Raw genomic sequence first — 20,156 nt, forward strand, 5'->3', positions numbered from 1 at the left:
GCCACACTCCCAATTTGTCTCTGCAGGCTGGGCTGAGGCCCTGGGCCCATCCCTATCCCCCAACCTGTCCTGCTGCTACCTCTTGGCCAGTTCACAACTGCCTCCCCAGTTTAGGCTCTGCCTGGCTGGGTGTCAGTTGACCCTGTTGGGGATGGGCCACAGGAATCCTCTCCCACCTCAAGCCAGGCTCTCTGCCCACTGCACAAAGACTAGCTGTTCTTGGTTCCCTCAGACCAGGCTGGAGAGGGTGGGAGGCTCAGAACACAGCTCTTGGGCTCAGCTGGGCAGTGCTGGTGCTCCCATCTTGGTCCAGTCCCTACTGACTGTCTGTCTCTCTGTCTCTGGGCTGCTTGGTCTGTGTCTACAGCCAGTGCCGGGCTTCGAGGGTTAGAGGCCAGGGACTGTGGGGAGGGCAGGAAACAGACCCTTGTCTGAGAGGGGAAGTCAACCTTCCTGGACAAAGAGTAGCCTCGGAGACTTGGCTCTTGTGAATCCCAAGGCCACCTCTGGACTCACCGGTTGACCTTCAGTCTGGCTACTCAGTTCCTCTGGCCTGCAGTTTCCTCTCCAGAAAGTAACCATGCTAGCCCTTGAAGCTCTGTTGGAAAGAAAGGAAACTGCTCTAAATGACAGTCCAGGACTGTCCGACCCTTCGGCCTGTCTTTGGGAGAATGGCCAGAGTCATTGATGTGATCCCATCCACTCAGCAGGTGGTGCAAACTAATTTCCCAGCACGGCCAGGGGCAGGTGGATGGGCAGAGGGAGAATGGCGGTCTGCCCTTGACCAGCCCTAGCCACTCCTGCTTCAGTTCCCCTGTTTAGCCCTGCCCCATTCCTCAGTCACCCGCCCCTGCCCCATGCTAGGCTGTCTACCAGGGACCAGGACTGAGGCAAGGAGAGGGGGTGGTGAGAGTGGCAAGAGCCCCTGTCTCCTCCTCCCTCTCGTCGCAGGAGTCCTGCAGCAGTTGGCAGAGAAGCCCACTACTAGTGATGGGCACAGCAGGGCAGCTGTGTACAGGCTGCTCTCCTGGCATGGAAACAGACCACATGGATAAGAAAACAGGCCCTGGGCCACAACGCTGGCTCAGTGTTGTGGGGAAGCAGACAGATCCCAGGAATGGTTCTGGCAGAGGGCCTATTCGCATCTCAGACTCTGGGGCTACCAAGTGGCTATTGCTGGGTTCAACTTAGCCAATAAATGGATAAGTCCACCCAGAAATTCAAGCAGAACTGGGGTCCCCCAAGCATTGATCCCCAAGCACCTTCCCCCGAACACGTGACTGACCAATGGAGTGATGTATGCGTGAGCCCAGGCACACACACTGGTGCACTGAAGACCAGTGGGCTCCAAAGAGGTTCCTTGAAGGCTGGATACTTGCCTGTGCCAACTGCCCAGGGTAAACCCATTCAGCCTCGGGCATTCATGAGGGAACACTGGCTACCGTTCTCCGGCATGACTAGGAAGCTGAAGAGGCCGTGAGCCAAGGAGGTATTTGTGGTAGAAGCAGAGATCGTATCTTGTCCGGGGATCTCCCTCCTGGGGAAGGGGCCTGCAGAGAGGCATCCTCTAGGACAGGGGAAGCTGACAGAGGGAAGTGGTGAAGTCCTCAGAGCCTGTGTGTGGCTGTTTGTGCCCCCTGCTGCCCCCCCCATATCCCCACCCCTGTTCTGTCCACCCACACACTCTTCCCCACCATTCTGTCCCCCACCATTCTTCTCTCCCTTCCGGTTCTGTTCCCCCACGCTCTTCTTCTTCCAATCCTCCCCACCCCTCCAGAAATCCTAGAGGGAGGGGCAGAGACCAATAGCGCTACTACAGGGGAAACTGGTGTTGTCTGAGACCACAGCAGAGGGGTCCACAGTCTCCCAACAGGATCCCCTCAGGTGGGGCTTCAGTATGGGGAGCTGGGCTGTGGGGCCCTGTAGGACTGAGGCATGGGTGTAACCACCCACCCTGCCTCTCATGTGGCTGGAAGGACAGGCGCAGAGGTTCCAGGAGTAATGACCCTTCCCAGGCAGAGAGCAAGGGGCCCTTGGGGGCTGCTGAGGGGCAACTCTTCCCTAGCTGAGCCTTATTGGGTTGCCACTGGAGTGGGGCACGGTGCACTGAAGGTCTGACCCTCTGTTGTACCCAGGGGCAATCCTCCCCTCAACACCCAGCTGACTGCAGCAGCATCTCCGCCTCCCCGCTGGCAGTGGCAGCGCCACTGGGCACCCCTTCCTTCCTTCCTCCCTCCCTTCCTCCAGGCCATAGACTGACTAGAGCTTGACCAGACTAGGGCTGGCCAATGTTCCTGCCTGTGTCTTGTTTGCTCCCTAACCCATGGACCCCCCCTTCCAATCCACCACCCCCTCGGAGCGGGGATAAATCCATCTCCCATCCAGCTGCCTTTCCTTGTCGCTCATTTGTTCGAGGACTGTGGGAAAGTTCTCCCCTTAGCTGCTCTTAGAGCCCCAAGCAGCCAGGGATCCCCGGTGGGGGCAGGGGAGGGGGGTGGGGGTGGGACCCTGGGCCGGAAGCCCTCGCTCAGCTCAGCTTGGCAGGCGCTGGCTGCGGGAGAACCCCGTGCTGAGTCGCAGTCACATCCTGCTTCCCTACTGCTGGGGCCGAGCCAGGCTGGAGAAGGGGGGCGGGCCGGTAGGGGCAGCTGGGGGAAGGGGAACAAGCAGGTTTGAGCTAGCCAAACCTTCCGAGGGGCCCACCAAAGGGAAGGGCACCCCAGCTGCTGTCAACTCAGAGGCAGAGATGAATGAGCTCCGGCCACTCCTCTGCCTGCCTGGGGCTGACGCTGCAGCCTGTTCATCCTACCACCCGTAGGAAACAGGGGTGCCCTGATGAGTGGACCCTGTATCCCTGGGTACGGAGCTGCTGGTGTGGGAGGGGACCTGAGAGCCACAGTGTCCCTCACAGAGGAGACTCAGCAATTCTCTAAGCAGCCCGGGGCCCAGCCTGGTATTCATCATGGGCGTTGCCCGAGGCCTGGCCAGGGTCCACACCAGCCTCTGTGGGGGCAATCCTCTCCCTGAGTGATATCAAGGAAGTGTGGGAGGTGATATTCTCTCTGCATATTAATGACCATGATGATGATGGTGATTATGGTCCTGATTGAGCACATACTTTGTGCCAAACACAGTGCTCAGCACAAGGATAGATAGATGACAATCAGATTGGACACAGTCCCCATTCCACATGGGACTGACAGACTAAGGGGTTGGGAGAACAAGTATTTTATCTCCATTTTACTGATGAGCAAACTAAGTCACAAAGCAATGAGAAGCAGCCTGGACTAGGGGAAAGAACACAGGCCTGGGAGTTGGAGGACCTTGGTTCTAATCCCGACTCTGCTAATTGCTTGTTGTGTGACCTTGAGCAAGTCACCCAACTTCTCTGTGTCTCAATTTTCTCAATTGTAAAGTGGGAATTTAAAACCTATTTTTCCTCCTACTCAAACTGCTTGCCCCTTGCAGAACAGGGACTGTGACCGACCTAGTTAAATTATACCTACCCCAGCACTTAGTGGTGTTTGGCACATAGTAAGCGCTTGACAGATACCATTAAAGAAAGTGATATGACTTGCCCAAGGTCATGCAGTGAGTAAGCAGTGGACCTGGGACTAGATTGGGGGTATCCTGAGGGTTCCCCAGGATCTGCCAGGAATACCCCACCCCAACCCGACATTGTAGAGCAAAGGGTAGGACCAGCCAGCATTTAGAACACCAGGATGAGGTGATGAGGGCCTGAATCCATCTGCTTTTAGGGACTCAGGAATCTGGACCTTTCCTGCCAGTTCAGCTGTCCTGGCACTTGTACCAGGCCTGGCACTTCTGGAGGGAGAGGTCTGCCTCATCAAGGGATGGCGTGGCTTCGCCCCCAGCCATTATCTTGATTTTTGTTTTTTTGTTTTTTAATGGTACTTGAATCAGGTACTTGTAAGTACCAGGCACCGTACTAAGCACTGGGGTAGATACAAGGTAATAAGGTTAGACAAAGTCCCTCTCGGATTGCACAGTTTGTCAGAGATACAGGATTTAATCTTCATTTTAAAGATGAGGTAACTGAGGCACAGAGAAGTTAAGTGATGTGCCCAAGGTCACACAGAAGTGATGGAGCTGGGATTAGAACCAAGGTCTTCTGACTCTCATGCCTGGGCTCTTTCCACTAGGCCCCTCTGATCTTGAGGCAGAAGGATTTCTGGAGAGGGAGGGAGGGAAGCAAAGGGGAATGAATTTTCTCAAAGCAATCAGTGGGAGTTGAGGTTTCTGAAATACGACTCTTGTCTCCTGGTCCTGGGAAGTCAGGCTCAGGAAGGCCGGTGGTCATGACTCACCCTAAACCAGATTTTCTTGGAATTTATCCACTTTCTCCCCTCGTTGGGTTTCCAACAGGGCCCCCTTCCTGGAGCTGGCCTGGCAGCCCCACCTTCCTCTCAGCAGGATGGGGTTGGAGGCCCGGGGGGCCAGGGCTCAGAACCCAGGACTGGGCTGGTGGCCCAACTGTGTTCTCAGACCTCAGAACTGAGCTGCAGCCTGGCAGTCCACATCCTGTCCTTGGCTCTGGGCGCCCTGGGGAAGCTGCCTTGGGACTCTGGGCCTAGGAGAAAAGGGGAGAAATGGGGAGAGTCTCACAGGTGCCTGAATAGCAGCCTAGTGAAAAGAGCACAGGCCTGGAGTCAGAAGACCTAATCTGGGTCCACCACTTGCTGGCTGAGTGATATGCGGCAAGTCACTTCACTTCTCTGTGCCTCAATTTCCTCATCTGTAAAATGGGGATTCGATACCTGTTCTCCCTCGTACTTAAGACTGTGAGCCCCATGTGGAAAAGGGACTGTGTCCCTGGGGTAGATAAACTCATATCCACCCCAGTGCTTAGAACAGTGCTTGAGACATAGTAAACGAAGAGAAGCAGTTTAACCTAGTGGAAAGAGCATGGGCCTGGAGTCAGAGAACTAATCCCGGCTCTGCCAATTGCTTGCCGGGTGACCTTGGGCAAGTCACTTAACTTCTCTGTGCCTCAGTTTCCTCAACTGTAAAATGGGGATTAAATCCTACTTAAACCGTGAGCTCTGTGTGGGACAGGGACTGTGTCCAAACTGATAAACTAATATCTACCCCAGCAGTTAGAACAGTGCTTGACACACAGTAAGCGCTTAAATACCATCATATGACGAATCTCATAATCATTATTTATTATTGCCAGGTCAGCAGGGCACGGGGGAAGTGTGGAGCAGGGGGAAGCATGGGGCCCTCAGAACCCCAATTTGGGATGTAGGCAGGACCAGCCCCTGGCCCTGGGGCAATGCTGTACCTGCTACAGGGACCCAGAAAGTGTCAGGGAGGAGCTGGGCGGAGAACACGAGAGTCCTCAAGTGGCTGGGAGGCGGGCAGAGGTAGACCACAGGCTATCTTCTGGGATGAAGACCAGAAGGTTCTAAGAGTCCCATGATGCCATTTATTTCCTCTCCAAGCCCCCCGCCCTCTCCCTGGGTAGCTCTACAGAGCTACAGGTTAGGGGAAAGGAGGGAAACTTCTAGCGGCTGAGGCTTGGAAATAGCCAGCAAGTAGAGGGGTAAAAGAGCCCAGATCCCAGCTCAATCTAGAAAGCTCCCCCCGCCAATCACTTCCCTTGTCCCTTTGCCCTGCATATTTACCTGGCTGTGGGTCCCAAGAGTGCGGTGCTGACCCCATGCTCTCCGCCCCCTATTCTCTCTTCTCTCCACCCGCAGGAATCCCTGAGCATTCCAAGGTGGAGGGCCCGGCCTTCACAGACGCCATTCGCATGTACCGTCAGTCCCAAGAGCAGTATGGCACTTGGGAGATGCTGTGTGGGAACGAAGTCCAGGTAAGGAAGTACCCGAACCAGATGGGCCCCTGTCACCAAGCAGCCTGAACTTGACTTGGCGGGTGGCGGCTGGGGGCTTCAGTCCATCACCCAGTGACTTGGCTGGCAAAGAGGGCCAGGACCACCAGGGCTGGGAGAAGGGAGCCTTCTCCCCGGGACACATTCTTCAAGATGGCAGCAAAGACCAGGGTCGCAGCTGAATCCTGTCCTCCACACCTGAATCAAGAGTGTAGGGAGCCACCCTGCCTCCAGTCTCCCCCTTCTCCACTCTGTACCACCCTCCTCTGCCCAGCTCATCTTCACTGAAATGACCCTTGCATCAAGCATAAACTCCTGGCCACTGGTTTCAAACCCCTCCTCCCACTGCCTGTTTACATATCTGCTCTCTTTACTTGCTGCTCCCTTGCTTGTTCTCTGCTCCTGCCAAACTTCCCTTCTTACAGTAACCCGTGCTCCTTTCTCTCCAGAACTCTCTTCCCGTAAAATCCATCAGACCACAGCCCTCCCTGTCATCAAAACTGAGCTCCATCTCCTCCAGGAAGTCTTCCCTGATTAATTCCCACCAGCCTCACTGCCTCTTAGCTTGTGAGCTTGTGCTCTCCTTACTCTCCTCTTAGCATGTATGTTCAATGCTTTTGCACCCAGTAGTTGCCCAACAAATACTGAAAAAATAAACAGCCCCAATCCAAATCTCCACTGGCCTGTGGCCACCACCTTTCCATCCTGAACTGGAGGCAGAGCAGCAGCCCCAATCCCGGCTCTTCTGGTGGGTCTCTTAGTGTGACTGATGGGAGGGTGGAAAGCAGGCAGGGCTAACCTGGGGCCGTGGGGAAGCCTGGCTGATGCCTTTGGTGCTCTGACTGTTCAGATCTTAAGCAACCTGGTGATGGAGGAGCTGTGCCCAGAGCTGAAAAACACAATTGTCCCGAAGCTCAAGGGAAAACTCCAGGAGAGACAGAGGCAGTGGATACAGGTGAGTTCGCGCTGGTCCTGGTGGATGGACCGGGAACCAACCCTGACTGCCCATGCTGGCTGGCATCTGCCCTCCCTAGGTCCCACTCATGCCCACCAGCTGCTGTTTTCCCAGGTAGAGTGGAAGCAGTACCCCCAACCAGGCTCCCTCTGCCCTACTCTTAAAGCAGCTGAGACCATCTGGCCAGAGGACGGGGTGGGAGGAAGCCCGCCACTTTCCAATCAGTCTCTGCCACGGCTGGTGTAACTGAGGCAGACTGAAGCCAGGGCCGAGGGCCACTGGCCCTCACCTATAACTGTGCTTTGTTAGGATGTAGTTTCAATCTGTCAATCAGTTGTATTTTTTCAGTGCTTACTATGTGCATAGCAGTGTACCAAGTGCTTGGTAGTCTATTGCCCAGCCCTCTTAGTGCATCCTGGTAGCTTTCGATGCTCTCCTGGGCAGAACCTAGCATCCACTAGGCCCTGCCTGTCCTTGACTCCAGGTAGATAGAACTTCAAGCCATCTTTATGTGGAATTACATTGCCCCAGTATAATCATAAACACTTTGGTATTTAAGTTCTTACTTTGTGCTTAGACCTGGGGTAGATAACAGTGCAGTCAGATCAGACACAACCCTGCCTCACTTGGGGTTCACAGTCAAAGGAAGAGGGAGTTAGATGGAAATAGAGGCACAGAGATGTTAAGTGACATTCCTAAGGTTCACACAGCAGGCGAGTGGCAGAGCCAGAATTTAGAATCAGGTCTTCCAACTCCCAGGCCTTTGTTCCTTCTACTAGATCACGCTGCTTCTTTGATTCCCTTAAACTCTGAGGGCTGTATGGAGTCCTTACCCCCAGGCTCTTGTACTGGCCTAGGAAAGCCCAATGCAATTGGCCTAAGCCACGGAGAGAGGAGAGTAGGGAGCGCTTGGTGCCTTCAGTCTGGTTTCCAGCCGAGGACAGTGAAGGGAGGCCTGAAGGAAAGTGGGGAGAAGCAACGCTACCCCCCACCCAACCCCATTGTCTCCCGCAGATCTCAGATGCCGTATACAGGATGGTGTATGAGCAAACCAAGGCCCACTTTGATGCGGTGGTGGCAAAGTGCGAGAGCGCCCGACCAGCGATGGAGAGTGCCATCCGCACAGATATGGACCAGATCATCACGTCCAAGGAGCACCTGGCCAGCAAAATCCGAGGTATGATCCGGCCCCCGGCCAAGAGACCCCGTCCCTACTCACTCAGTCCAGGGGAGGGAGGCTGCTGCTGCGGTTGGCCCCGGCCAGTGTGAAAGGTCAGGACAAAATTGGAAACCTGATGGACTGAAATGGCTCCCCCTTTCTATACAACTGGGTCCATAGATGGGTGAATCATCCCTTTGGTGGCTTATCCACAGCAGATTTCCCCACTCTCAGCCACTTCCAGCCTGCCTCCCCTCTGACCTTCTCCAGCAGTAAAGGCCTGGCGGTGTGTACCAGTGGCTCAGGCAAGGCTCTGCTCTTCCAAGGCTGCCTCCTCAGCGGCCCCGGGGGGGCCAGACCCCGCCCCCCGGTCTGGTTTTTGCCACTCTTTGGTTTGAACCAGGCTACACCACCCACCCCACCCCACCCCAATAACAGACTAGATAAGAAGAGATTCCTGCTGAACAGTTTCACATTAACCTTCTGTGTGCCCTCACAGAAATAAAAGATCACTCTTCAAAAGACTTTTGAAGGGACAATTCTCTCTTCTCTCTTGGAAGGCAAATGGGTGCCTTTCCCAGCCAGGGAAATCTGGGCCTGTTCTGGTGTCAGCAGAGCACAAGGAGGCACATCTACAGAAGGCAGAATCCCTATCCACTGGTGTCTATAGCTTTTCCAGCTCTCTCTGGGGCTGGCCTTCTGCAGGCTGGGCCACATGATGGCCAATTTGTTCGGACCAGGAAGAAACTGATGCCCCTCCAGTGGGATCTGTGTCTGAATGTAGAACTGGCCCTCGTTTCCCTGCCCCATTGTTCTTTCCCTGTGGCAGAGCCTCCTTCTTTCCCTGTCCTCCCAGCCTGTGCTGGACAGAGTGCTCAAGAGGGCCTGGAAACCCTCATTGGATCTTGCTGGTGGGGCCACATTTAGCTAGGGGAGCAGTGCTCTGTATCCAGGGCTGTGGAAACTGAGTCCAGCAGCTGCTGCATAAATGTGAATTTGGGCTATGTGGGCAATTACCTCGTTGAATGGTTCCTTGGGGACCCGGAATTATGTGGTAGGGACTCCTGTGCTACAGAGAAACGTTTGACCCTTCAGCGGGCCAGGGGGGCCGGAGGCTGAGGCCGCCACGGGGAGGTTGGGGCCGAGAGGTTGACCTGTCCTGTTCCTCCCCGACCAGCCTTCGTCCTCCCAAAAGCCGAGATCTCTGTGCGGAACCACGTGCAGCCGTACCTGGCCTCCATCCTGGAGGCCCTGATGATTCCCACCAGCCAGGGCTTCGCGGAGGTGCGTGACGTCTTCTTCAAGGATGTGACCGACATGAACATGAACATCATCAACGAGGGTGGCGTGAACAGACTGGGAGAGGTGAGATTCCCCCCCCTGGCCAGCTGCTGGAACCCTGCCCGAGCACAGGCCGCAGAGACCAGAGTAGCCCCCGCCCCAGGAATGGAAGTCTGAAAAGGGAAGATGGGGTTCATCCATGCCCTGCTGCAGGGCAAAGCTGAGCCTCAAGTTAAGGGGAGGGGGAACACAGGTGGGGCTCATTTCCCAGGGTTGGTGCTTGAGTCACCCTCCCCTTCCGAGATAGCACTGGAGCCTTAGAAACCAGCTCCAGCCTGCGGATCCACCCCCCAGCCCGCCCAAAGACCGCAGCAATTCTGGGGCTCCTGAATGGTTGCGGGGAGCAAGCTGTCCCCTGGGCAAGCTAATGAACTTTATTTTCCTTTCTCGGAGCAGGAGCTTGAGCCCACTGTTGGGTAGGGACTGTCTCTATATGTTGCCAACTTGTACTTCCCAAGCGCTTAGTACAATGCTCTGCACACAGTAAGCGCTCAATAAATACGATTGATTGATTGAGAGCATGAGGGGCAAGGATGGGTCCCCGACAGGCCAATGTCCTTCTAGAATCGGGCGTGTTGTGGACAGGGAATGTCTCTTATATTTTACTTTTCTAAGCTTTTAGTGTAGTGCTCTGCACACAGTAAGTGCTCAATACAATTGATTGACGGACGATGGCTGCAAAATTTTCCTGACGTAGGGTGTGTCTGGCACCTGGGGACCAGGCAGCCGGGGCCCAAGAGCATGCATCTGAAGGGGAGGCTACCTAGGCTGCGAGTCGATGGCCAGAAGCCAGAACCAGGCTTTTCTCTGTGCTTTACCGTCGCCTGCTGTCCGCCCCAACCTCTGGTGTAGACACCTGCCCTGCTCTGCCCACTGAAAAGGGCAACCTTCTCCCCTAGCCCCCCATCTCTGACAACTGCCCCCACCGGTTAATGGTGTGTGAAACTTGGGTCCACTTGTTTCAGAAGTTGATTCCCAAGTCCCACCCAACCACGGCCCTGAGGAGCTTTATGCCCAAGGGGCGACAGTCTCCCAGGAAAGACCATCTTTCCCCCTCTGATCCTACCAGTCTCCCAGAGAGGACCCCCACGCCTCAATCCCCGACCCCCGCCGCTGCTGATGCCGATGGAGCTGGAGATGTCATGATCTCCCAGAGGGCCGGGAAGGATTTCCTTTGCTCCCATCCATCACCCCCTCCTTGGCCAAAGTCTCCCGAGGGAGAAAAGTGTACCCCCTTCCCCACTAGGTGCCCCCTGCAGTACGAGTGGCTATGGTGGAAGAGTCCCACCTGAGAGCATGGGGAGAGTTTCCCCTGGGCTCACCCAGCCCTCCCTTTGTCTCCCCAGTACATGGAGAAGCTGTCGCAGTTGGCTTACCACCCTGTCAAGATGCAGATCTGCTATGAGAGGATGGAGCAGCTGAAGCTGGAAGGGCTGCGCCAGCGGTTTGACGTCTTCAGCACGTCCGTGTTCAAGCAGAGAGCCCAGATCCACATGCGAGAGGTAAGGGCACAGGCGTTCCCAGCACCAGGGCCATCACGGCATGGGGTAGACAGGGGCAAGCTATAGGGGGCCTCTACCACTCCTCCCATTGGGCCCCAGAACCAATGCTTCCTAGACTGCCTCTCTGTTAGCCCCCACCCCCTCTAGTCTAAACCCAAGAGGCATCAAGTCCAGGCCTGGCCCTGCACTCAGGCTTGTCCCCAGGAAAGTACCCACACTTAGTTCCCTCACTTTGCCCCCTTTCCTGGACCTACATCCCGTTTTACTCCTGGGATGCATGGGACCCACACTGGGAAGTTGCTGTGAAGTCCGAAAGCTGGAGGGGCCGCCATGTGGGTCAGTGTGGCCATGTGAGACCAGCAAGAGTGTGTAAAATGGGCGGGGGTTGTCTTGGGGAAGGAAGGGTGATGGTTGTGCCAGGAGGGTGGGTCATGGTGTGCTGGAGGCCAGGGTCACGCACATTTGGTCCCTGAAGGAGGAGCCTCCCCCCCATCCCAGGCCCCTTTCCGCCTTTGCCCTCCTGCCCCGGGGGCCTCTGCTGCTTCCCTTCGGCTGCTATCTTTGTCAAGCTTGTTTCCTGCCTGCCTCCGGCCTCCCTGGCCTCCTCTTCAGCCTGACAGGCTGCCCCGCCCCGGAGTCTCCCTCAATCAGCTCTGCCTTGCCCCGCCTCCTCCTTCCCAACCGTGGTCGTGATGAAAATTGAGCGAGTGTGTGTGTATGTGTGTGCTTGTACATACTCACACACCCTCTCAGCCAGCTGAGGCCTCAGGGTGAGAAGACAATCTCCAGCCCCAGATCCAGTGAGCCTGTTCCACTCCTCTTCCAAGAATAGGTCAACCAATGGTATTTATTGAGTGCTTACTTTGTGCGGAGCACTGTATTAAGCACTTGGGAGAGAACAAAACAATAGAGCTGGTAGCCATGAAGTTTACAGCCTAGTGAGGGAGACAGATATCAAACTGAAATGACAGCAGGAAGGATAAGTCTTGGGGTTAGCGGGGAAGGAGGGCACAGTCAGCCAGACAATCCTCCCCTGTTTTGCTGAGGGGGAGACTTTCACTGGTTGTCTGGGCAGCAGGCAGAACTCAGGGCGTGGGCAGAGAGAAGCTGTGGCCTGCCATCCCTTGGACATGCTATGGGATTCCAGGGGCCTTCGCTTTACCATCTGAGGAATGGAAATATTCTGGTCACCAGTGGAGCTTGGAATCGGACCCCTAGAGCCCGCTCCCTCCTAGGCCGCCCCAGCTAACCTAGCACCCAGGCTCAGCCCGGGGCCAAGGGATTTTAGGGGTAGCTTCTCCTCCACCGTATCCACGGTCCTGCTGCCACCTGGTCCCACCCCGGCTTATCTGCTGAGAACAGTGGCTTATTGTGAGCTCAAGGATGGGATTAAGGAAAAAGAGCTAGACAACCCCCATCCCACATAAGTGCAACAGAAGGGGTGATAGGCACATACCCACCTAGACACACTCACACATGGACTAAAGTGCTGGTTTTAGTGGGAAGGTCCCCCCTTGCTGGGCTTGGGAAGGGCCTGAGGTGTCCATTCTCAGTAGGCCAATGAATAGTACTTACTGAGCACCTCCTGGGGGCCGAGCACTGGACTAAGCACTTGGGAGAGAACAGTGCGGCTCAGGCTCTTGGACTCTGACTTGTGAGAACCCCAAAACTCTGCTCTTTCAGCTACCATACCCCACCATTATTATTTTGAGGATTTGGGGAACGTTGGAGGTCGTGCAGCAGAGCAGGCCTTGCTCCAGTCCGTAGCAGGGTTGAGGGTAGGGGACAGATGGAGTTGCGGGGAAAGGAGGGAGCCTGTGGCAGGGGGCATGACTGGCCTGCTTCCTGGCCCAGGAGGCTTTTAGGAGGCTTCCTGGCTTTTAGAAGAGGTGGATCTTACAGGGGTGAAGGGGTGGGAAGAGGGAGAGACAGAAGGACCCAGCGAGTCCTCAGCTTGGTGGGGAGGAGGGAGAGGGTGGTCCTTGGGGGCCATCTCCTTATTGCTGTGTTCCCTCTCCCCCCAGCAAATGGACAATGCGGTTTACACCTTTGAGACGCTCTTGCACCAGGAACTGGCGAAAGACCTGAGCCCCGAGGAGCTGTGCAAGTCCATCCAGCGCATCCTGGAGAGGGTGCTGAAGGTGAGCGGGGCAGGGGGAGCTCCTGAAATGATTGCTGGAAGGGGGCGGGACGGGGAGCCCCTGGAGCGGGTGCTGGAGGGGAGCGGGGAAGGGGGAGACCCTGGAGTGGGTGCTGGAGTGGTCAGGGTTGGGGAGCCAGTGGAATGGGTGCTGGAAGTGGGCAGGACAAGAGATTCCCAGGCAGGGCCAGAAAGTGGGCAAGTCCTCGGGCTTCCCTCCTTTGTAGACTGGCACGCAGGGCTCTGTGGAGCAGGGTTCCCTGAAGTTGAAGGCTTAGTGACAGGTTTCCCTCCACTGCTATCACTCACTGTGACAGAGGGACTCTCCTCTGCCCCACTACCCCCCCCCCAACCCCACAGGAAGCGTAGCGGGTGCCCCTGCTCACTGGGTCAGTCTCCCATTTAGCACAGCTGGGCAGATGGGTTCTCACCCAGGCCTGGTGGAAAAGGAGCCAGCAGGTGGGCTGGGAGCCCCACTTTTGGGTCCTTCTGCTCCAGGGTGGGCTCTGCTACTGAGGCCCTTGTGGGGCAGAATCAGAGCACCAGACCAAAAGAAGGATCCCCCTCCAGACTGCTGCCTTTTGGGTGGGTGAGTTGGGGTGGAGTGTCCAGTGAGACAGAGGGCAGACTGGTGGCAACTTGAAGGTTTTGAGGTGGCGGGATGCCACGTTCACTGTAGAGTAGCAGCTTGGCCTAATGAAAGGAGCACAGGCCCGGGAGTCAGAGGACCTGGGTTCCACCACTACCTGATGTCACCCTGGGCTAGTAATTTCACTTAACGGGGATTTAGAGTGTGAGTCCCATGTGGGACATGGACTGTGTCCAACCTGATTAGTTTGTATCTATTCTTGTGCTTAGTACAACATCTGGCATGTAATGAACACTCAACAAATATCATTAAAAAATAAAGTGGCTGCATCCAAGCCCCAGTGCACCCAAGGAAGTCAGGGCTCCCACCCACTCCTTCCCTTCCCTGGCTCCCAGCATCTCTGCCCTTCTCCCCAACCCCCACCTCCCATTCCCATCATCTCTCAGCTCCAACCCCCGCCCCCCAACCCCAGGGGTCTGACCGCACTCCTCCTGCTCTCTGGCAGAAATTTGACTACGACAGCAGTACGGTGAGGAAGAAGTTTTTCCGGGAGGCCTTGCTGCAGATCACTGTCCCTTTCCTGCTGAAGAAACTGGCGCCAACGTGCAGAGCTGTGAGTGGGTGGTCTGGCCCCTGCGGGCCAGGTTGGGGGACTGGTGAGGGACCTGTTCAGGGTCGGGACTAGGGAGGGACCTGGTCTGAAGGACAGGACAGGCTGCCAGGTCCTGGTCCTGTTGCTTGTCCAAAGCAGGGATTCCCAGGCCAGGCCACTGCTGCCCGGTTTGCCCAACCTGGGCTTGTGCGCTGGGAGCCAGCCCTCCCGGGTGCCAGGTTTTTGCCTTTGCAGGGTTTACCAATTCCCACGGTGTGGTGAGGGAGAGGCAGCCAGGGGGGCAGCCAGCGGTTTCTGCCTCACAGTCCATCCCGCGCAGGGCTTCCAGGAGCCCTTCTCCAAGTTTCCAGCCTGCTCCAGCACCCCACCTCCCGCAGGTCCCTGGCCTCATTCCCTTTCCTCCCAGATAAAGATTGGAAGAGAGCAGAGCGCACCACCCTGATGGATGTGGCCCTTGTTCAGACCCTGCCAGTGGATGGGGGGAGCCGGGATGCACGTCAACAGTGTTGACTCGCTCTGCTCTGATCCGCCCCAGCCCCAGTTTGCACCACACTGCAGTGAGGCAATCCCCCCATCATGCCGACCCGCTGTTCTGTGCCCCTGCCCCAGATTGCAGCGAGACAGTGCCCCCAGTCCCATGCTGACCTGCCCCGCTGTGCCCCTGCAGGAGCTGCCCCGCTTCCAAGAGCTGATCTTCGAGGACTTCTCCAGGTTCATCCTGGTGGAGAACACCTATGAGGAGGTGGTCCTGCAGTCTGTCATGAAGGACATCGCACAAGGTGAAGGCCTGGGCCCCGGGGGGAGGCTTGTGATGTGGTCCGGCTCAGGCTTACTAAGGGGGACCCCTGGGTCTGGGAGTGACGAGCCCTGGTGTGCTCGTCTGGGTCAGCCCTTGGGGTGCCTCTGGCCACCTGTCTTGGGGAGAGGAGTGGGAGGGACTACCCGTTACGGGGGAGTCACGGGGTGGAGGCTCCCAATGCGGGGAAGGCAGTGAAGAGGAGGGATGGGGGTTCCTGCCAGCAGCTGACCCTTCTTGCCCTCTTAGCCTCCAGAGCCCACAGGACCTCCCTTCTGGGAGGGGGCAGAGAAGGAGGTGGCTTGAAACTTGGGTCACCCTGGGGCTGAGCTGCCCTCATCTGAGCGGCTTGAGCCTAGGGCTGTGCTGGGAATTGCCCAGAATGAAGAAGGCCCCCCGATCCTGGAACCGGAATTAGCCTATGGGAGAGTCGAACCCTTACTGGTGGGCAGAGGCAGGGGTGGGAGGCTTGCACTCACGGTAGCCGGGCCAGGGCCCAACTGACCAGCCCCGGTGCCCTCTCGCCCATCCAGCGGTGAAGGAGGCCGCGGTGCAGAGGAAGCACAACCTGTACCGGGACAGCGTGGTCCTGCACAACAGTGACCCCAACCTGCACCTGCTGGGTGAGGGCGTGCCCATCGACTGGGGCGAGAAGTGCGGGGCCGCCGAGCCTGACCCTGCACCAGACCGGCGGCGCCGGGCCAAGCAGGTGGTGTCGGTCATCCACGACAACGACGAAGAGGGTGAGGGCCAACGCGAAGAGGCCACCCTGTCGTACGAGGCCCCCCACGAGGAGGCTGCCCTGGGGGAGGCCCCCGATGGGCTGGGGGTGCTCCGTGGGCTGTTGGGACAGGATCCACCGGAAGAGAACCTGGCCGCTGCCGAGCCACTGCCCAATGGCACCACGCCCCGGGAGGGCCCCTGGGCTGGAGAGCCCGGGCCAACGATGGAGGCCAGCCAGGAAGAGGACAGCCCCGCCCCGGTCCCGCTCAGCCCACCCAGGAGCCCAAGGAAGGAGGCAGCGGCCGCTCCGTCCTCTCCTCATGCCGGGGCTCCCACGAACAGCCCCCAGCCCGGTGACCAGGAGACGGGGGAGGGTGTGGCGGGCCACGAAGCCCCTGCTCAGGGATCCCCCCGCTACGTCCAGACGACCACAGAAGACAGCGCAGGGGTGCAGACTGAGTTCTAGGCCAGACCCTTTCCCTCCTGCCTGCTCCCACCCAGCACGGACCCTGGGAGGCACTCGCGGCTCTCTCCTCCTGGACTTGGGGAGCTCGGGCCAGGCCAGAGGGCTAAATGGCTATTGAAATCTGGGGGAGGGGCTGCACAAGGTGGGCGGAGGGCGGAAGGCCGATCGCATGCAATTAGGACTTTGTTATTGCCTTGGGAAGGAGGGAAGGGCTGGGGGTGAAAATGGGCCCCAGATACAGCTGGAGCAGCCAGGTTAGAAGGGGTGTGGGTGTGTGTGTTTGTGTGTGGATGTGCGGGGATGTATGTGTGCGTGCAGATATGCACTAGTGTGGATGTTGATCTAGGTGCGTGTTCCGGTAGATGCGCCCGTGTGTGCACTGTGCGAGTGATAGTGTGCATATATGTACAGGAGTATGGCTTTGTGTGTGTGTGTGTGTGTGTAGAAGTGCCTGCACTGGAGAGGGTGTGTGTGTCCGTCCAGATGAGCTGTAGGTTGTCAGACACTTTAGCTAAACCATGGCTCGTTCTTTCTAAGGGCTAGGCCCCATAGACTCTGTGACACTGTAGGTGGAGGGTGGGGAGGCCTGGTTTCCTTCCACTTTCTTAGGTGTGGGTAGTTGATGGGAAGTAGTGCTGGCTGGGGGGGCTACCCCTCCCCCCCCCCCCCGCACCTCCCCATCTCAATTACCTCCCCCGACCCAGAAACAGACCCTCTTTCTGCCAGCCTGTCAGGTGACATGTGGGCTGACACAGCCCTCAGCGGTATCCATCCGTCCTGCATCATCCCGTCTCCACCCGAGGGCAGAGAAGTGTCCCCTGGCGCACAGAGGACGAGGTGGCCTCTGCTACAGGGAGAGGCTAGAGCTCAACAGGGCCCCTAGCCAGCATAGGGCATGGAGCAGCAGAGTTGGGAGAGACAGCAAATAACCCCAGACTCTCCCTGCCTCCCCTCTCCCTGGCGGAAGCTGTAACCTTTCTAAGCATCAACTTCTTCCTTCCCCCACACTAGCCCAGGGCAGGAATCCCATGTGTTCCTGCCCTGGCATTCCCACCCCTGTCTCATTCTGCCCCAATCTAGTCCCACTCCAGCTACCCAACCTAGAGCCCCTCCAGGCCCCCTGGATCCCACCGGCCCCCTCAACTTGTCAGCCTCAGCAACCCCCCAGTACAGCCCCATACCCTGGAGAAAAACTGGCCTTTCCAGATCAGAGTGGGCAGTCACTGTTTTCCTCTCCAGAGTGCTACGTGTCTGCTTCCCTGTCCTTTCTCCTGTGCCACCCTTGCCCCATTGCAGGCCCTAGGCTGAGGCCCGCTCGCCTGCCAGACTGGGAATCATGTTGGCATTTTGCTTCTACAGTGGGGAGAGTTGACCAGGGACCATGGGCTCAGTGGGGTCTCTGCACATCCTATTTGCCTGCAGCAAAGCAGCGACCAGAGGTTGGGGAAAGCAGTCAGCCAGGGGGACCCCATTCCCTCTCACCCTCTCCATTCTTAACAGAAGCCCCTCAACCCTCCAGCATCGTGTCATGTCGAGCCTGAAGGCGGCAGCCAGCCATGGCCCTCCCTGAGCTGTAACCTTGTCATTCCTCTGCACTGGAGTTTGCCAGTCCAAAGGCGAAGTGAGGGAGGAAAGGAGACTGCCTGATCCCTTGAATTGACTCTTCACAAATTCCTCCCCCCACTGGAATTAGGGAAACTTAGAGGCAGGAGCAGCCAAGGACAAGACCCCATGAGGTGTGGGGTGCAGGAGTTGAGGCATCGCGGGGGTGGACTGCCTTGGATGTGGGGTTAAAGTTGGGCAGGGTGAGGCCTGGTTCATGGTGCCTTGTGCTGAAAGAATGTCTGGGGTTGGGGAGGGTCTTCTCTGTGGTGATATCTGAGATGGGAGGTTTCTGGATGTCCAGGATGAAGTTTCAAGGGGGAAGGAGGAGTGGATGTAGGGGAGGAGGGGGCTTGGGAGAAAACGGTCAGGATGTTTGTTGCTGAAAGGTAGGGCTGGGGGAGAGTAAGGGAGCTTAGTGGGGAAGAGGAGAAGAGGGGAGTTATCACAGGCTGCGAGGAGGATTTCTGAGGTGAGAGAAGCTACCACAGGAGGGGAAGCGGAGTAGGGATCTGTGCCCCAAGTGTGGGGGTGCTGGATGCGGGAGGCCTGCCGAGGGGGCTGTGTCCTTAGGAAGGAGGGCCCTTTTCTGCCTCCCTCCTTCCCCAGGTCTCTGTCTTCAGACCTCGACCTTTGGCCCTTGGCTGTTCTAACTTGGGTGGGGCTCCTCAACCTCCCCACCTGTACTGATCCCCCAGGAGAAGCCTGGCTTTCTCCCTCACCTTTTAGAGTCCACGTGCCTGGCTGCGGGGATAACCTTGTGCGGGTATAGTGAGCAGTGCTGTTTTTCATCTTCGGGGTCTGGAGCACTTGAGCAATTGCTCCCGCTCAGGAGCGTTGCTGCTGGGCCAGCCTGCAGGATTCCTCACTAAGTAAGGGACATGAACCTTGCTCTAGAGACCTTGGAGAATAAGCTGCAGGCAGCCGGGCAGGACCCTCCCCAAACCAGCCCTGCCCTGGCTCCAGGGCCGATGGTCATCCTGGTCATTCCTTGTGTTAGCTTGTATTTCCTTTTCCACATAAACCATTCCCCTTTTGTTCCTTCATCTTCGTCCAGCCCATACTCTGAGCAGAAGTGAGAGCACGGGTGTAGTGGGACTTTTCCTCTATAGATCCCTTCTAAGACTCGGTTTCCGTGCAATGGCTTCCCGAAATGGGGTCTGGACTCCCCCGCGCGCCTGCTGCCCCTCCAGTGCCTTAGGTTGGGAACTTCCATTTGCCTCTTCTGATATGTATATCATCCTGAAAATATTATACAAATGTTTATGCTTATGCTAATTAATAAATGCTTTATTTAAAACCAGCCCACGGTCTGCTTCTGCCACAGAAAACAGGGGTGTTCAAAGCTGTCTGCTACCAGCTGCAGGGGAAGTCAGAAACTTCTTGTCTCTATGGGGTGTGTTAATTATGGTACTTGTTAAGTGTTTACTATGTGCCAAGCACTGTTCTAAGCACTGGGGTAGATACAAGTTAATCAGGTTGGACACAGGCCCTGTCCCACATGGGGTTCTCACTCTAAATCCCCATTTTACAGATAAGATTACTGAGACCCAGAGAAAGTGAAATGACTTGACCAAGGTCACACAGCAGACATGTGGCAGAGCTGGGATTAGAACCCAGGTCCTTCTGACCCCCAGTCCGTGCTCTATCCACTAAGCCACGGCTTGGGGCTGTAATACCCCAGTGAGGCTCCTGAACCAAAATTCCTGGCCAGGGCTCCCAGCCTTGGGCCCATACAGGAATTTCCCAACTTGTCAGGGTTCACTGTATCCTGGGGTCTCCGGCCTCCAGCACTCCTGCAGAAGAATTCCCCGGCTAGGACATAGTACATTCACCTGAGAAATCACCCACCCCCCATCCTGTGACCGTGGGCCTCACCTGCAAGTCCTCATAGGAAGCAGCTGGGGCTGTGCCAGCCACTCTGCTCTGTGCCAGCTGATGGCTGGGTATGGGGTGGGCTGGATCCTGGCCCCTGCCTCCCCTCAGCAGAGGGCCCCTCTCTGGGGAAAAGGGCCTCTGTTCATAGGGTGCAAGATCTATTCTTCTCTGCAGCTTCTGCAAAAAAGCATTCATCTCTTCCCTCAGAGTTCACCTATTAAATTGAACCACAGTCAGGATGCATGAGTACGTAGTCAAAGAGCAGAAGGCCAAATCAGACTGGACCCACCTGCCACTCTCCCCCTGGTTCTGGACTTGGCCCTGAGCTGGGATGCAGGTTCCCAAGTCTCCCCAAGACCCCATGGTGGCAGGGGCTGTAAGTGGGGACTGTCCCAAGCTGCCGGGGGCTTCCCTTCTCCCTCCTGCCTTGCCCGCATCCCTGCCAAAGTGACACCCTCGGCCCATCTTTGTAGCTAAAAGCCTTGTTCCCGTACCTGGTTCCTTTTGTGCTGTTGCCATCCCTAGCCTTCTGACC

General features: G+C 56.9%; 1 protein-coding gene across 2 annotated transcripts in view; it reads left to right on the forward strand.

The window, feature by feature from the left end:
- The window catches only part of NIBAN2 (niban apoptosis regulator 2), a 68,951-nt gene extending 52,715 nt beyond the window's left edge, over positions 1 to 16,236 (forward strand). For both annotated transcript variants that reach the window (XM_038745321.1, XM_038745322.1), the window contains 9 exons: positions 5,724 to 5,839; positions 6,708 to 6,812; positions 7,827 to 7,989; positions 9,149 to 9,336; positions 10,659 to 10,814; positions 12,839 to 12,955; positions 14,049 to 14,156; positions 14,824 to 14,935; positions 15,486 to 16,236. In XM_038745321.1, coding sequence (XP_038601249.1) covers positions 5,724 to 5,839; positions 6,708 to 6,812; positions 7,827 to 7,989; positions 9,149 to 9,336; positions 10,659 to 10,814; positions 12,839 to 12,955; positions 14,049 to 14,156; positions 14,824 to 14,935; positions 15,486 to 16,141 — 1,721 coding nt within the window. In that variant the 3' untranslated portion in view covers positions 16,142 to 16,236. The remainder of the gene's footprint in view (positions 1 to 5,723; positions 5,840 to 6,707; positions 6,813 to 7,826; positions 7,990 to 9,148; positions 9,337 to 10,658; positions 10,815 to 12,838; positions 12,956 to 14,048; positions 14,157 to 14,823; positions 14,936 to 15,485) is intronic.
- Positions 16,237 to 20,156: the final 3,920 nt, after the last annotated feature.

This window comes from Tachyglossus aculeatus, chromosome 4 (genome assembly GCF_015852505.1).
Source record: "Tachyglossus aculeatus isolate mTacAcu1 chromosome 4, mTacAcu1.pri, whole genome shotgun sequence".
NCBI classification, from domain to species: Eukaryota; Metazoa; Chordata; class Mammalia; order Monotremata; family Tachyglossidae; genus Tachyglossus; species Tachyglossus aculeatus.